This window comes from Pseudophryne corroboree, chromosome 5, assembly GCF_028390025.1.
Source record: "Pseudophryne corroboree isolate aPseCor3 chromosome 5, aPseCor3.hap2, whole genome shotgun sequence".
NCBI classification, from domain to species: domain Eukaryota; kingdom Metazoa; phylum Chordata; class Amphibia; order Anura; family Myobatrachidae; genus Pseudophryne; species Pseudophryne corroboree.
The window spans coordinates 621890171-621908789 of record NC_086448.1 but is presented as its reverse complement, the minus strand read 5'-3'; the positions used below and the strand labels follow the sequence as shown (position 1 = coordinate 621908789).

The following is an 18619-nucleotide window of genomic DNA, read 5'->3' as shown; positions in this document are numbered from 1 at the left end:
TTAGCCTCATCGCTGCACAGCGAATTAATGCAGCTAGCGATCAACTCGGAATGACCCCCTATGTCTTTTTGCAGTGCGATACTGGTCACCTGCACCTGCATTCATTTAAAAAAAACAACAGGCTTTGTATAAAATAACAGGTTTTTTTGCAGTCAAATAAATCAATCTAAAAAGGCTCCCGTGCATCCATGCACCGAGACCAGCCCCCCACCTGCTTACCAGCTTGTCGTCACATAAAGGGCCCTACATACACACTTAAAGATTTTACTGAACAATATGAACGTTCTCGTTCATTAATGAACGAGAACTCGTTCATATCTTTCAGTGTGTAGGCACCACCGATGAACGATGCGCGGCCCAGCGCTTGTTCATCGTTGGTGCCGGCTCGCTCATACCTGCAGGCCAATATGGACAATCTCGTCCAAATTAGCATGCAGGGCTATGGAGCCGGGTGACAGGGGGAGTGAAGAAACTTCCACTCCCCCCGTCACCTCCCCCTCTGCCACCGGGTCGTTTGACGGCCATATCGGCTGTCGGGCAGCTCGGCGGCGGGTCGCCGAGTGTGTAGGCCCCTTAAGTCACTTACAGCAGGCACCCCCCTCCTATAGATTTCCCTATCCAGCATCTCACATGAGGGGCGGGATGTACTAATGTACATCGCCGCCCTGCGCCACGATGCTGATCGCATATGTACTAACATATGCGATCAGCATTGCGGAGGACAGCTCTTCCGATAAGAGCTGTCCTCCGCGATGCGCAGCGGCAGCCTGACTTCCGGGATTCGGCCCCGGAAGGCAGTGCGCGGGGTGACGGGGGCGGCCGCAGGGCATGCTGGGAGGGATCCCTCACACAGCGCCGCGGAGAGAAGCCCATAGGCGTACCCCGCGGAGAGAAGCTGGCGTACCCCGCCGCGGCGCTGTCCTGCCGGCCGGGGGTTAGTACATTAGGAAAATGCGGTAAACAGGGAGTTTATCGCATTTTCCGCTTAGTACATCCCGCCCACAGTATCATATATTAATATTTTACTCACTTTTTCAGCCAGCTCCTCTGTCACACCGGCCAGGACTTCAATGAGCCGTCAGGATCCTTGCCCAGCGGACTCCTTGGTCACTGGAGCGCACTACTTGGCCACTCCAGCCTGCTTGCACCCGCATTCTCCACTGATTACACTCACAGGTTCCCCGTGCACACAAACACATCCCGTACAACACCACCCCTTCCCTGCCGGGTGACTCCAGTCATCGGTTACCCCCCCCTCCCTGCACCTGAGAGCACAACATCCCCCCCGCCGGGTGACTCTGTGACCAGTGACATTCCCCCCCTGCAGCCGATGAACTAGCCGCAGACATCCCGCACTTTCCCCCCTCCCCCCCCCCCCGGCGCCAGCTGATTACACATCGCGGATGACTTCGAATGCATCTAGCTCCAGCCGCCCGCGCTCCCCCTCGCCCCGCTGAATACTTGTCTTATTACTAGATGGCTGCTCAAGCCGTCCGCGCTCTCACCCGCTGATCACTTACGAGACGGCCGCGCTCTCCTCTCCCCCCCGCTTCAGACGGCCGCTCGAGCCGCCCGTGCTCCCCACCCCTCCGCTGATTACATACTAGATGGCCGCTCCTGTCCCCGCACTTCCCCCCCCCCCTTCCCCGGCTAACTACACACACTGGACGGCCGCTCTGCCCTGCCGCCAGCACTCCCCGGAACCCGGCTGACTCCTCACTGCCCGGCCGCCGCTTCTGCAGCACACAGTCTCCCCTTCCATCCTCCGGCTAACTTCATGGTGCGGCTCCCCTGTGACAGCGCTGCGGCACCCCAGGGAGCCGCGGCGCACAGTTTGGGAACCCATGGTATAATGTGTTCCTTTATTGAAAATAAAATCAATTCATTTAGATCTTTTATGACTAATGAGGTCTTTTAGGTTAAACAATGTATTAATTGTAATACTCAATACTGCATTTATGTACTTTAGTGTCCGTGTGGCCTACAATATGTGGGCCGTACCACTATAACTCTGAAGTAAAGATTTCTGTTGCGGGCATACTGGGCTCCACAGGGAATGAAATTGGGGTGTTGAGTAGGATCTTGATCTGTGGCACCAACAGGCTCAAAGCTTTGACCTTCTTCCCAAGATGTATAGCGGCGCCTCCACTATAACCCCGCCTCCGTGCAGTGTAGTAAGCAGGCACTTAACAGGGGGCTTCTCCAGCAGCCCTAAAAGAAGCTTTTAAAGAAAATTGAAGACTTCACAGGCTGCAGCAGAGACACTAACAGTGTTAGATGCCAGTGAGACATCTGTTGCAGCTCCATCACCTCTCCCAGCGGCGCTGTACACTCACGCGCCTTAGTTGCCAGGTACCTACAGTGGAGGCTCCGGTTTTCTTCTGATTTTAGTCACACACACGGCCGCTGTTCTCGCGGATCGCGTGGCCGCACTACAGGGAGGAGGTAAGGGGTCCCCGCAACGGGACCCGCTTTAAATCGCGATCCTGCGCGGCTGGTGGGAGGCGGGCTGCGTGCGCTGGTTTGGACACACTGGCAGTACAGGGACCCCACTAGACCTCCAGGGCATGGGCACAGGTCGGTTTTCTCTCTCAAAACCGTTTTCTTAAGCACCTAGTACCCGGTGGTGAAGTCCAGCAGGGGGATAAGGTTTTGACCTGTAGCCCCTCCCCCAGCCCCAGGGGCCATTTAGAGTAAATGTTCCCGCCCTGGAGCTGCATATCTCTCTCTCCCTCCCTCACAGTCAGCGTTTGGGTGCCATTACACAGAACAACACTGTTCCTGGGACTGTTTGGGCAAATCCTCCTCTGTAAAGCTACCTGCCTGTCAGCGCTGTGCATTTTACAGGACACTTAAGTATTCTACATGTCTGCTGACAGTGTTAGTTAAGAAAAAGTGCATTTAGTCAGGGTTATTTAGTACCCTGTGATATACATTCAGTCTTTACTGTGCATTGTTATATGTAATTCAGTGTATAGCTATACACAGTACTACTCTGTATTGCTAGTCCAGTGCAGTTTTTTATTGCATGTCATAATTTCTGCATTGTACAAACTGTGACTCTGTGTGTGTGCATATAGCTGCTGTGTGAACTCAATTTCGTTTCTCTCACTCAGATTGCTATCCCTATATTCTATAACCTGAGGGGGCTAAGTGTGTCAGGTTTACCATAATATAGGCAGTTCACAGGATATACTCAGTGTGTATTTTTCTCTGTGATTTTTAGTCACGATATACCTCTTGAATCCCGTTTGTGCTGATACACTACACAGGGGTTTCTTGTCAGGTATTGTGCTGCTGATATTGTACTATGTTGCCTTGCATTGAGCTTTTGATTGTCAGCTACAAGGGGCAACGGAGCTGGGGCTGATCCCACATTGTGTGGTGTTGACGCTGCAGACACATTTGAGGATAACATAGCAGCTGAGGGTTCAAGTTCCGGGGGTTCATTGCCCCCCCAGTGGGACTGTAGCAATGGGGGTGCAAAATGACCCACCTTGGGTTACCTTCTCCACGCTGTTGAATATTCTGGTAACTAGACTAACGCCCCCTATGGGACCTTCTGTGCCGGTACAACCGCTTATGGTCCCCGCGATTAATCAGCCATGGGCACATCAACTGTCCAATCAGTTACAGCAATTGAACCAATCACTGACTACTCAAACGTCTAACCCTCGCCCGCCTAAGACCAAGGGGTCCTCTAAGGAGGCAATTACTTACTCACAATCCACCCATATCCCAGACACCTCATCTGATGAGGATGGCGATTATACGGACCCCACAGATTCTGATCCTGATGCCTCTGATGGGGAGCTTGTTTCGCAGGTGGATGTTACTGACTTGAGGCTATTAGGCTCATTCTTCAGGTTGATGATGAACAGGAGCCTGTCACTGCCCATAAGAAACCGAACAGGTTTAAACGTCAGAAGGTGGTTAAACAAGTTTTACCTCACTCTGACCATTTAGTTGACATACGTCAGGAGTCCTGGGAAAATCCAGGAAATAAGTTTACGCCTCACAAGAAGATTCTGGCTCGCTACCCCCTCGCTGCGGGGCTTAGTAAGCGCGGCTGGTAGTGTCCTCTGCTATGCCTGTAACTACTGTCACGTCCTTAAGAGAGCCGACGGGCAAGCGTGTGGAGGGTTGATTGAAGGCAATCTACACCCTAAATGGTGCGGTGCATAGGCCCACTATTGCAGCAACGTGGGCTGCAGAAGCTGTGGAAGCGTGGGCTCAGGAGCTGGAGGCGGAGTTGCCTTCCAATGCTTCTGATCATGCTAGACAGTGCCTGTCATATATTGTTACAGCGTCTCATTACGTTAAAGAGGCGGCTTTTAATGCCTCTATTCTGGCGACCAAGGCATTTACTACATCCATTTTGGCTTGCAGAATTCTCTGGTTGAGGTCCTGGTCTGTGGACATGGACTCTAAGAAAACCCTGGAGGTACTCCCATTCAAAGGAGACATTCTTTTTCGGAGATAATCTTGACAAGATAGTGGCTGACTTAGCGTCTGCTAAAACAGCATGTCTTCCTAGTACTGCTCCTTTGGTGCCGAAGGCTAAAAGTGCTTCCTTTCGCTCCTTTCGTCCTTCAGAGAAAGCAAAAGGTCAGGCGTACCCAAAACAGGTTCGCACTTCCAAACCCAATAAGCCCAAACCCAAACGGGCCTGGGATGCCTGTCCGCCTGCTTCCAAGACTGACAAGCCTGCCGCATGACGGGGCGGGCCTCCCTTTGGGGGATCCCAGGGTGGGGGGCCGACTTCTAGGGTTTACCCAGGAATGGTTGAAGACCACTTCCGATGCCTGGGTACGGGAAGTTGTCACTCGAGGTTACGCCGTATCCTTCAAGAATCGTCCCCCTAATCGTTTTTGCCTGACAGATGTCTCTTTGGATCAGGTGAAGGCAAAGACTCTTCACTCTGTGGTACAGTCCCTCCTGGACACAGGAGTGGTAGTACAGGTGCCTCTGGCTCAGAGAGGCAAGGGATTCTATTCACCGCAGTTCCTAGTCCCGAAACCTAATGTGTCTTCCCGGCCCATTCTCAATCTCAAGTCCCTGAACAAGTTTGTGAAGGTCTCCAAGTTTCGTATGGAAACTCTTCGCTCTATTGTTCTAGGCTTAGAGCCTGGGGACTATATTGTTTCACTGGACATACAGGATGCTTACCTGCATATTCCCATTGCAGTGTCGCATCAGCAGTACCTGAGGTTTGCGGTTGGCAACCTCCATTACCAGTTTCAGGAGTTACCTTTTGGTTTGACCACGGCTCCGCGAGTCTTCACCAAAGTTATGGCAGTAAGGACGGCTGTACTCCGCCGTCAAGGGGTCAGGATCCTACTGTACTTGGATGACTTGTTGATCCTGGCAAATTCCCCAGAGATTCTCCTACGTCATCTAGATTTCACTATCCGGTTCCTGCAAGCCCACGGGTGGCCCATTAACTGGAAAACATCCTCCCTGGTCCCGGCTCAGAGCATGGTGCACCTGGGAGCGTTGTTGGACACTCACAACCAGCGTTTTTTCTTGTCTCAGGAGAAAGTCCTGAAGCTTCGGGACAGGATTTGATGCTTCCTGTCTCGTCCGCAAGTGTCGATACTTTCGGCAATGCAAGTGCTAGGTCTCATGGTGTCTGCTTTCAACATGGTGGAGTACGCTCAATTCCATTCCTGCCCTCTCCAGAGGCTGATTCTTGCCAAGTGGGACGGCCTGCCTCACCGGATCAGGTCTCAAATGATCTCAGTATTTCCGGAGGTCCATCTGTCACTGAGCTGGTGGCTTCAGGACCAATGATTGAACAGGGGTCGTCCCTTCTGGATCTTCAACTGGGTCTTTCTGACGACGGATGCCAGTCTAAGGGGTTGGGGCGCGGTGTTGGAGCAACACTCCTTTCAGGGTCGGTGGTACCAAGGAGGAGTCTCTCCTCCCGATAAACATTTTGGAATTGCGGGCGGTGTTCAACTTGGCTCAGCATCTAATACAGAACAGACCTGTTCAAGTCCAGTCGGACAACGCCACCATGGTGGCGTACATCAATCATCAAGGCGGCATTTGAAGCCGCATGGCAATGAGGGAACTATCATGGATTCTTCAGTGGGTGGAACGCCATCTACCAGCCATATCGGCATTCCGGGGGTCCTAAACTGGGAAGCGGACTTTCTCAGTCGTCAGGACGTACACGCCGGAGAGTGGAGCCTCCATCCAGAAGTTTTTTAAGTCCTCGTGGACAAGTGGGGCCTTTCAGATGTGGACCTGATGGCATCTCGACACAATCACAAGGTTCCGGTCTTCGAAGCAAGGACAAGGGATCCTCAAGCAGCGTTCGTGGACGCACTGGCAATTCCATGGAACTTTCGGCTGCCATACATGTTCCCTCCGGTGTCACTCCTGCCTAGAGTAATAAGGAAGTTCAAGCAAGAAGGTGCAATCCTACTTCTGATCGCTCCAGCGTGGCCCAGACGGCATTGGTTCTCAGACCTCCAGGGTCTCTCGATAGAGCGTCCACTTCTACTTCCACAGCGCCCAGATCTCCTCGTTCAGGGCCCCTGTGTATGTCAGGATTTAGCTCATTTGGCTTTGACGGCGTGGCTCTTGAAGCTTCCGTCTTAAGGGCCAAAGGTTTTTCTGAGGCGGTCATTCAAACCATGTTGAAGGCCCGGAAACTGGCTTCTGCTCGGATTTATTATAGGGTCTGGAATTCTTACTTTTCTGGTGCGCATCTAATAATCATGACGCTTACAAGTTTAGTTCGGCCAAACTTTTGGGCCTTCGTCTGGCCTCCATCACGGTTCATATTTCTGCCTTGTCAGTTTGGTTTCAGAGAAAGATTGCAACATTACCTGATGTGCATACCTTCACTCAGGGTGTGTTGCGGATTCAGCCTCCTTACGCCCCGCCTGTGGCCCCTTGGGACTTGTCGGTGGTTTTGGAGGCATTGCAAGGGTCTCCATTTGAGCCTCTTGAATCTGCTGACCTCAAGTGGCTTACTCTTAAAGTAGTGTTTCTGCTAGCTATTGCTTCCGCTAGATGGGTGTAAGATTTGGGTGCCTTGTCTTGTAGGTCACCCTATCTGATTTTTCACCGTGATCGGGCGGTTCTTAGAACACGTCCCGGATATTTACCTAAGGTGGTGTTTTCTTTCCACCTTAATCAGGAGATCGTGGTTCTGGCCTTTGCCTCTCCTGATTTGTCTTCCAAAGAAAGGTCTTTGGATGTGGTACGTGTATCTACGTGAAGAGAACTGCCTCCATCAGGAAGTCTTATTCTCTCTTTGTTCTGTTTGGTTTTTCACAAACGTGGCTGGCCTGCTCACAAGACCCTGGCCAGATGGATTAGAATAGTGATTGCACATGCTTATGTACAGGCTGGTCTTCCAGCTCCTGGTACAATAAAGGCCCATTCCACTCGGTCGGTTGGACCTTATTGGGCGGCCCGCTGTGGTGCAACCCTTGAACAATTGTGCAAGGCGACTACGTGGTCCTCAGTGAACACGTTCATAAGGTTCTATGCCTTTGATACATCCGCTTCCCAGGATGCTTCCTTTGGACGCCGGGTTTTTGTGCCCGCTACAGTGCGTCCCCTACCATAAGGAACTGCTTTAGGACATCTTCAATGTCATTACCTGTGGAGCCCAGTGTACCCTGCAGCAGAAAACGAGATTTATGGTAAGAACTTAACTTTGTTAAATCTTTCTGCGAGGTACACTGGGCTCCACAAGGCGACCACCCTAACGCACTTAGCTTCCTTGGGTTGATATGGCATTAGCCGCTGACACTTTCTCCTGTTGTGAGAATGTGGTGTATGTGGCTACTAACAGTTGTCGTCTCTCTTTTGCCTGCTACTGCATTAAACTGGTTAACAAAAACTGAGCTCCTGTGCACGGAGGCGGGGTTATATGCATCTTAGGAAGAAGGTCAAAGCTTTGAGCCTGTTGGTGCCTCGATTCAAGATCCTACTCTGCACCCCAATGTCATGCCCTGTGGAGCCCAGTTTACCTAGCAGAATGAGATTTAACAAAGGTAAGTTCTTACCATAAATCTCATTTTATGGAACATCGCAATAATATTAAGAATTTCTTATTGTACAGTATTTCCAAGCATTTCACCATGGCACACAATGGAGACCTTGCTGTATTAAAGCTTGCAGGCATAGAACACACTGGTTTCACTAATAGGGTGGTGGTGGTGGGGTGATAGAAATCTATATCTATGTGAAAGGTAAGCATATTGGATTTTCCAGTTACAGACGGGGTCTATTTACTAAGACTTGACGGATATAAAGTACCAGCCAATTGGCTCCTAACTGACATTTTTCAAACCCAGCCTGTGACATGGCAGATGGAAGCGGATTGGCTGGGGCATTATCTCCGTCTACTTTATCTCCATTCAAGGCTTAGTAAATAGACCCCTTTGGGGCCATACAAAAATTATCAACTTGAAAGTTACCCTGCCCCCCAGTAGTTCTGCCCCTCAGAGGTACTGAGTGCGCGTGCCAAAAAATGGGTGTGGCCGATTAAAATGGGACGTGATACACACATGCCCCCAATAGTACAGTGCCAGGTATACAAATGCCCCCACAGCGCTAGATCCACAAATGCCCCCACAGCGCCCCACCCCACTGTCCTGCTCACTGCTGCTGCTGCTCCGTCTGGCGGCGTGTGTCAGCTGTCAGGGCACGGAGGAGAGCGCGGCTATGTCGGGCTGCGGCGTGTAGGATCTCAAACCACCCTGCGGTTTGTGAGCCAATCATAGCTCGCGGACCGGCAGCGGTTGCTCCTGATTGGCTGCCGGTCCGCAAGCTCTGATTGGCTCACAAACCGGCAGCTGGTTTGAGATCCTACCCGCCGCTGAACATGTAGCTGCGTTCTCCCTGCCCTGACAGCTGAGACACGCCGCTACCGGACTGAGCGGCAGCGTGTCTCGCTGACACAAGCGGGTGGGCCGTAACAAACGGCTTTGCAGTCCTTATACGGCCCACGGGCTGGAGGTTCCCCACCCCTGAATTAGACTGAAAAGTTTGTGTAATGACTTCCACAAATATTAAAAACTTATGGGAATGTCTGAACAAAGCCTGGATTGGCATAATTTACGAAACTTTAGAAAAGTTGGTATCTCAAATGCCCAATTATATGAAGCAGTGAAACGCGCCAAAGGGGGACACTTTGATGAAAGCCAACTTTAATCTGAAATTTATGTTCTACTATAAAATTATACATTTTGATAATGTTTAGCTACAATATAAAGGTAAACATTATTATGAATAAATCTCATTTATTTCACTACATTTTGTCTTTTACTAACAATTATTTCATTTGGCTAAAGACTTTTGCACACTAGTGTATGTTAGTAAAAAATTTTGTCACCATGTCACTGTGTCGATAAGTAACTTGAGTGTTTCAATAGCTAACACTTTACCAAAGAAATGGTAATCAGCCATAACTATAATTAATAATAAATGCATACACGAAGACGTATTTTGGTACAGTTTAATTTGACAATTTATATTGTTGTACAGACATGTTCCATCACCCTAGATAGACAATCAGACTCCGGCATTTGGATTAATATTCATATCGGTCTCTTCACTTGGAGGACATGCAGAGAATGCAATATCTGATTGTGCCACCATTTCACTGTCAGGTTAATTATGCATTTTCCATTTGTGTACTCTTCAGACTTCCATATGTTGGGCACAAGCAGAGATGACAATACAAGTGTTGGGCAGTTTGGAATGGGTTTGTCTAAGTTAAACGACTATCTTGACTATTTTTTAGTGTATCTGTAGTGTTAAATTGGTTTCTGTTGGTGTCCCTTTTTATTTGAGCTTTGCTTATGGCCAACCCATGGACTACCTTGTAAGAGTGAGAAGGCATACACCTGCTGTAAGTCTGTTTTGCAAAATGTGTAGCTGTGACTAAACTTGTCAGAAGCCATGGATCCAAAGCTGATGATGTTTCAGGAACAGCGAATACCGAGTCATGCACTGTTATCATTCTCTCTTTTCCATTAGGCTTTTGGCATAAACGAAAGTGAAGAATTTGTGATTTCAACAACAAATCGGAAGAAAGTGACAACTGAGAACTTTGGTAAGTGTTGTGTGGTTAATGGAATTTTATAGTTTGCAAGTAAATGAGGAATATTTAAGAATTCTGAATTGAGATGCAAATTTGTACTTGCATATAACAAATCATGAATTAGATTTTACCTCTGTTATGACAAAGAAGTATTCTCTATCTAACGCAGGAGTGCACAACCGGTTTTTGATCTTGGGGATTCTGTTAGAGATACTCCTTAGCCACAGTAATACTTATTGAAAAATGTAAAAAATATAGCATTCACTACAGTAAAAAAAAGAACCTATGTAAAATTGTGGTGGGTATCTGTGGAACAGAATTGCGTGGCATCACAGGGGCGCCCATCATCATGGACATGGTTAAGTCACATAGGAGCGAGCCAGAACCCTACTGTATAACATCCCCATCCCTTTTATCTAATTTTTATGGTTAGAATCGCCCTCTTTTCTTAAGTATCAACACATCCCCCAACTCTTTCCGTAACAACACATTGCCCTGCATAGTATTTATTTGTCATAATCCAGCAGCAAAACAGATTTGAGCTCATGATTATTATCCATGATTTTTACAGCACCACACGGGGTCTGCAACGCTGTTTATTAAGTCTCATTCACTGCCAGACTGACCTCACAGCTACAGTGGGACCTGTATGTGGGACAGATACAGAAGGACTTCTACTGTACTAATTTTTTTCTGGTGCTCCCTGTTTCTATCCTGCTTCATATGGGATGTAAAAATAAGATTTTAATACCTATCAGTAAATCCTTTTCTCTTAGTCCGTAGAGGATGCTGGGGACACTTCAAGAACCATGGGGTATAGACGGGATCCGCAGGAGACATGGGCACTTTAAGACTTTGAAGGGGTGTGAACTGGCTCCTCCCTCTATGCCCCTCCTCCAGACTCCAGTTATAGGAACTGTGCCCAGGGAGATGGACATTTCGAGGAAAAGGATTTATTGATACATACCAGCTCACACCACAAACACACCGTACAACATGGCATTTAACAGAAGTCCAGTTAACGGCATGAACAATGTCAGCAACAGGCTGACTATAACAGAAACACAACCTGTGTTTAACCATAACCAATAACTAAGAATTAATAACTGCAGATACAGCCCACACTGGGACGTGCGCCCAGCATCCTCTACGGAGAAAAGGATTTACCGGTAGGTATTAAAATCCTATTTTCTCATACGTCCTAGAGGATGCTGGGGACACTTCAAGAACCATGGGGTTTATACCAAAGCTCTAGAAAGGGCGGGAGAGTGCGGATGACTCTGCAGCACCGATTGACCAAACATGAGGTCCTCATCAGCCAGGGTATCAAACTTGTAGAACTACGCAAAGGTGTTTGAACCCGAGCAAGTAGCTGCTCGGCAGAGTAATGCCGAGACCCCCCGGGCAGCCACCCAGGATGAGCCCACCTTTCTGGTAGAGTGGGCCTTCACTGATTTCGGTAACTGCAATCTAGCCGTAGAATGAGCCTGCTGAATCGTAAGACAGATCCAGCGTGCAATAGTCTGCTTGGAAGCAGGATTTCCAATCTTGTTGGAAGCATACAGGACAAACAAAGCTTCTGTTTTCCTAAGTGGAGCCGTCCTGGTGACATAAATCTTTAAAGCCCTGACCACATCGAGAGATTTTGACTCAGCAAAGACGTCGGTAGCCACCGGCACCACAATAGGCTGGTTCATGTGGAACGATGAAACCACCTTCGGCAGAAATTGTTGACGAGTCCTCAACTCTGCTCTATCTTCATGGAAGATTAAATAAGGACTCTTGTGAGACAACGCCGCTAACTCAGACACCCGCCTTGCGGATGCTAAGGCCAATAACATGACCACTTTCCAAGTGAGAAATTTCAACTCTACATTCTGTAAAGGTTAAAACCAGTGAGATCGAAGGAACTGCAACACCACATTAAGATCCCATGGTGCCACTGGGGGCACAAAAGGAGGTTGGATGTGCAGTACGCCTTTCACGAAAGTCTGAACTTCTGGAAGGGAGGCCAATTCTTTTTGAAAGAAAATCGATAATGCAGAAATTTGCACTTTTTTATGGAGCCTAACTTTTTAGGCCCGTACTCAAAAACCTGCTTGTAGAAAATGGAGAAAACACCCTAGCTGAAATTCTTCCGTAGGAGCCCGCTTGGATTCACACCAAGACACATATTTTCTCCAAATACAGTGATAATGTTTTGCCGTTACCTCTTTTCTAGCCTGAAGAAGTGTTGGAATGACTTCACGTGGAATACCCTTTCGGGCTAGGATCCGGCGTTCAACCGACAAGCCGTCAAACGTAGCCGCGGTAAGTCGTGATATACGCACTGCCCCTGCCGTAACAGATCCTCTCGCAGAGGAAGAGGCCAGGGATCTCCTATGAGTAATTCCTGAAGATCTGGATACCAAGCCCTCCTTGGCCAGTCCGGAACAATGAGGATCACCTGAACCATTGTTGTTCTTATGATCTTTAGCACCTTTGGTATGAGTGGAAGCGGAGGGAACACATACACCGACTGAAACACCCATGATGTCACTAGCGTGTCCACAGCTATTATTGCTTGAGGGTCCCTCGACCTGGAACAATATCTCTGAAGTTTCTTGTTGAGGCGAGACGCCATCATGTCTATTTGAGGAATTCCCCAAAGACATGTCACTTCTGCAAAGACCTCTTGATGAAGACTCCACTCTCCTGGATGGAGATCGTGTCTGCTGAGGAAGTCCGCCTCCCAGTTGTCCACTCCTGGAATGAAGATTGCTGACAGAGCGCTTCTATGTCTTTACACCCAGCGGAGAACTTTTGTGGCCCCTGCCATTGCCGCTCTGCTCTCTGTTCCACCCTGGCGGTTTATGTGCGCTACTGCTGTTATATTGTCCGACTGGATTAGTACGGGCAGGTTTCGAAGGAGACGTTCCGCTTGAAGAAGACCGTTGTAAATGGCTCTTAACTCTAGAACGTTTATGTGTAGACCAACTTCCTGGCTTGACCATCTTCCCTGGAAGTTTTCCCCCTGTGTGACTGCTCCCCAGCCCCGGAGACTAGCATCCATGGTCACTAGGATCCAGTCCTGGATCCCGAACCTGCGTCCCTCCAGGAGGTGAGAGCTGTGCAGCCACCACAAGAGTGAGATTCTGGTCTTGGAGGACAGGATTATTTTCCGGTGCATGTGCAAATGGGATCCGGGCCACTTGTCCAACAGGTCCCACTGAAACACTCTGGCATGGAACCTGCCAAATTGAATGGCCTCGTAGGCCGCCACCATCTTTCCCAGCAAACGAGTGTATTGATGGATCGACACTCTCTCGCCGGTTTCAGAATCTGTTTGTCCAAACTCTGTATTTCCAGAGCCTTTTCTTCTGGAAGAAACACTCTCTTTAATTCTGTGTCCAGAATCATTCCCAAGAACAACAGCCGTTTTGTCGGATTCAACTGTAACATTGGCAAGTTTAGGATCCAATAATCTTGTTGTAGAACTGTCAGGGATAGCGTAATGTCCTGCACCAGCTTGTCTTTGGATCTCGCCTTTATCAGGAGATCGTCCAAGTAAGGGATAATTGTGACTCCTTGCCTGCGAAGGAGAACCATCATTTCCGCCATTACCTTGGTGAAAATCCTCGGAGCCGTGGCCAGACCAAACGGCAACATCTGAAATTGGTAATGACAATCCTGAATAGCAAAACTCAGGTAAACCTGATGTGGAGGATAAATGGGGATGTATAAGTAGGCATCCTTTATTTCGACCGACACCATGAAATCCCCTTCCTCCAGACTGGAGATCACTGCTCGGAGAGATTCCATCTTGAATTTGAATTTTCTTAGGTAAAGGTTGAGGGACTTTAGGTTCAGAATTGGTCTGACCGAACTGTCCGGCTTCGGGACCACAAACAGATTGAAATAAAAGCCTCCCTGTTGAGACGGGGGAACCCTGATAATGACCTGATTTAGACACAGCTTTTGTATTGCATCGCATACAACCTTCCTGTCCGGAAGAGAAGCTGGTAAGGCCGATTTGAAGAATCAGTGATGGGGAACGTCTTGAAACTCCAGTTTGTATCCCTGGGACACTATTTCTAAAACCCATGGGTCCAGGGCCGAACGAGCCCAGATTTGACTGAAGAGCTTGAGACGTGCCCCCACCGGTGCGGACTCCTGCAGAGGAGCCCCAGCGTCATGCAGTGGATTTGGCAGAAGCCAGGGAGAACTTCTGCTTCCGGGAACCTGCGACGGCCGGAGATCTTTTACCTTTTCCTCTTCCCCTATTAGCGAGGAAGGAATAACCCCGGCCTTATTTGTATTTATTGGGCCGAAAGGACTGCATCTGAAAATGGTCTTTCTTTTGTTGTGGAGGAACATAAGGCAAAAATGACGACTTACCCGCGGTAGCCGTAGATACCAACTCAGTGAGACAGTCACCAAACAAGACACCACCTAAGTTATGGGAGCGACTCCATAGCTTTCTTAGAGTCAGCATCAGCATTCCATTGATAAATCCACAATGCTCGTCTAGCTGAAATTGCCATGGCATTGGCTTTTGATCCCAAAATGCCAATATCTCTCGCCGCCTCCTTTAGGTAGGCCACAGCGTCCCTGATAACCCAGAGTTTACAGGATGCTATCCCTGTCTAGGGTATCTATATCGGATGACAAGTTATCTGCCCATTTTTCAATAGCAAAGAAAACGAAATGATACCACCAACCTAACCATTTCTCAAAAGAGCTGTAAACAGAAGTATTAATCATTCTTTTTTACAGGTGCCACACTCACTTTCTACACGCATAATTTAGCGCTCGTTTTAAACCTACAATTATCCATTTTATCTGAGCTGCTTTTACATAAGCGCAGACAACATTTTTTTGATTTTACAGTCTATGAACTGTCAGTTTTAAGACAGATGAATGCCGCTTACCGCCGCAGCCGTGAGCACGGACGTGCTGGGGAGATTCTCGCTGTGCACAGCGGCGTGTCTAGTTCTCCCTTCTCCCATCTCCCTTTAGCGGTGGTAGCGGTGCTGGATGGTCTCTGAAAAAGCACCTGTGTGCGAAACACAGAGGATTTGCTGTTCATCCTGACAAGTGACACCCCACATTTGGATCTGCCCTGCCGGACTGGGAGCTAAGGACAACCAACGCGACTCCATACACCTGCCGCTTCAGCTGAGCCGCAATCAGAGGAGACGCGGTCAGCTAGGTGGGGAGTCTGCTCTGCATGTGTCCGTATACAAGCGGCTCCAGCACGTTGAGGGGTAGAAACCATCCAGCACCACTACCATCGCTAAAGGGAGAAGGGAGAACTAGACAAGCCGCTGTGCACAGCGAGGATCTCCCCAGTACGTCCGTGCTCACGGCTGCGGCGGTAAGCGGTATTCATCTGTCTTAAAACTGACAGTTCATAGAATGTGGCCAGCACACAAACAGGAACTGTGTCTTTGGGGTACATTTACTAAGCAGTGATAAGAGCGGAGAAGTGAGCCAGTGGAGAAGTTGCCCATGGCAACCAATCAGCACTGAAGTAACATCTATAATTTGCATACTATAAAATGATACAGAGCTGCTGATTGGTTGATGGGGAAATATCTCCACTGGCTCACTTCTCCGCTCTTATCACTGCTTAGTAAATGTACCCCTTTATCTAGAGGACTGAGTCCCAATATATTGGGAAAAACATCCTCTATTGGTGTGGGAATACGATAGATAGATAGATATATATATATATATATATATATCTATCTATCAGTGGGAGAAGTAAACTGTTTCCAAAAAACAGATCTGTGCACTGGACGCTTAAACATAGAATTAGTGTTATAGTTTTTAAGTGAGCTCATAGCGAATATGCATGCATATTGAGTTTTTATATATTTACATCTGTGATATTTTGAATTTAAATAAAAACCAGAGAGGTAATTGTTAATGTGTCTTTATTCATATACGCACCTGGTAATATATAGCGCAATCAGTCATTTTGTTTTCTTTCCTACTTCTTTGGTTTTTGAGGAAGGAGAGCAAGTGAGCCCCCCTACCTCATAATCAATTTTAGCTGTACGAACACAGGTACAGCTGGACGGAGGTTGCAGCTTAAATTACGTTAAAGAACTAAGAATATTTATTATATTCATTACTATAAATTGATTAGCGCCTGGACTAGTGCTGTTTTTTTCCATTTTTCAATAGCACTACTCACCCACACCGATGCAATGATTGGTCTGAGCAGTGTACCTGTGGCAATGTAAATGGATTTTAACGTATTCTCCTGTCTACGATCCGCAGGATCCTTAAGGGCTGCCGTGTCACGAGACGGTAAAGCCACCTTTTTAGACAACTGTGATAGGGCCTTGTCCACAATGGGTAACGGATACACCACCTGAATCCTTTTGGAAATCAGAAATTTTTTGTCAGGATTTTCCCACATTTTTACAAAAAGGTATTCAGTTCATGAGAGGGCGGAAATGTTACCTCAGGTTTCTTTCCCTTATAGATACAGACCCTAGTATCAGGAACAGCAGGGTCCTCAGTGACATGTAACATGTCTTTATTGCCACAATCATGTACTGAATGTCCTTTGCCAATTTTGGGTCTAATCTGGCATCACTATAGTTGACACTGGAGTCAGTGTCCGTGTCGGTATCTGTGTCTGCCAACTGAGCAAATGAACGTTTATGTGACTCAGAGGGGGTCTGGACCTGTGATAACACATCCTCCACAGATTTCTTCCATGCCTGGTTCTGAGATTCAGATTTATCCAATCTCTTATTAATAAGAGCCACATTAGCATTCAACACGTTTACCCAATCAGGAGTCGGCGGTGCTGACAGGGTCACTCCCACAGCCGTTTCTGTCCCTAACACAGTCTCCTCCTGGGAAGAGCACTCAGCCTCAGACATGCTGACACACGTGTACCGACACCCACAGACACACTAGGCAAATAGTGGACAGACCCACAGTAAAGCCTGTCAGAGAAACACAGAGGGAGTTTGCCAGCTCACAACCCAGCGCTCAATCCCAGATCTGAAACTCTAATATAAAGCCCCAGATCAGTAGCACTTTTATATTTGCACCAAATTATGTGCCCCCCCCCCCCCCCCCCCCGTTTTGCACCCTGTTACTTGTACAGCAGTGTTTGGAGAAGAGGACCAGCGTCTCTGCAGCTTCTGTGAAGAGAAAATGGCGCTGATGAGAGCTGTGAGGGCTAAGCCCCGCCCCCTTAATGGCGCGCTTCAGCCCCGCTATTTTTTGAATATAATATACTGGCGGGGGTTCGGATTTTGTGCCCAGGCACTATATTCCACTTTTGCCAGCCTGAATATGAGGATTTTATGCTGCCCAGGGCACCCCCCCCCCCCCGCACCCTGCACCCTGTAGTGCCGCTGTGTGTGTGGGAGCATGGCACGCAGCACGATCACTGTGCGGTACCTCAGAATGCCGTCACTGAAGTCTTCTATCTTCTTCTACTCACCTGTCTTCTGACTTCTGGCTCTGCAAGGGGGGTGACGGCGGGCTTTGGGAGTGAACCCCTAGGCGTACCTAGTGTTCAAAACCCTCAGGAGCTAATGGTATCCTGTAGCCAAGAAGCTGAGCCTTTAAACTCATTAGAAGTAGGTCTGACTTCTCTCCCTAAGTCCCACAATGCAGGGAGACTGTTGCCAGCAGTCCTCCCTGAAAATAAAAAACATACAGTCTTTTCAGAGAAACTCAGTAGAGCTCCCCTGCGTGTGACCAGTCTCCCTGGGCACAATTCTAAAACTGGAGTCTGGAGGAGGGGCATAGAGGGAGGAGCCAGTTCACACCCCTTCAAAGTCTTAAAGTGCCCATGTCTCCTGCTGATCCCGTCTATACCCCATGGTTCTTGAAGTGTCCCCAGCATCCTCTAGGACGTATGAGAAAATATTACTTTGAAGGCTGCATTTTAAGCACCAGTGAACTAGAGCAAGTTTGATAATTAAAGTTGCTATAGTATAGTGAAAATCTGCACGTAGATACAGTGTCAGTAAATAACACTCATTCTATTTTATTCTAGCAAGCTAATTTAAGTTTCTCCTAAAAGGTTTTGTAAATGATTGCTACTTTAAAACATCAACCAGACACACAGGGATGTCAGCGATGCTTGCAATGTGCAAGCTATTACATTTATGTATGTTTTCAGTTTGTATCTTTAAAGGTCTCCAAAGGCATGTACCTGCTGGTATCAATCACTGCATTCTGTTCAGAGATTACGATCTTAAGAATATTTGTCACACATGGCCAAAATGTAAGGGAAATTAAAATTGAAATATTTTCATGCAAATTATGTATCCATGTTTATTAGGGATGTAGTTAGGGGATCCCAGCGGTCAGAATCCCGATGATCACAGTGCCGACGGATTCCCAAGGTAAGTATTAGGGTGTGGCAGTGCCGTAACTAGACATTTTAGCGATGTGTGCAAGAAACAGCATCGTAACCCCCCCCTACAACCGCCAAATATAAAACTGTGCCAATGCGCACCGAAGGCGCGCGCCAAAACTATAGCAGCTTGGCTTCATGGGGAAGGGGCATGGCCACATAACTCCCTT

At 48.1% G+C, this 18619-nt stretch overlaps 1 protein-coding gene across 1 annotated transcript in view; it reads left to right on the top strand.

Annotated features, from left to right (window-relative positions):
• The window catches only part of SMCHD1 (structural maintenance of chromosomes flexible hinge domain containing 1), an 838152-nt gene that overhangs the window by 87937 nt on the left and 731596 nt on the right, over positions 1-18619 (top strand). The window contains exon 2 of the mRNA XM_063923554.1: positions 10009-10084. Coding sequence (XP_063779624.1) covers positions 10009-10084 — 76 coding nt within the window. The remainder of the gene's footprint in view (positions 1-10008; positions 10085-18619) is intronic.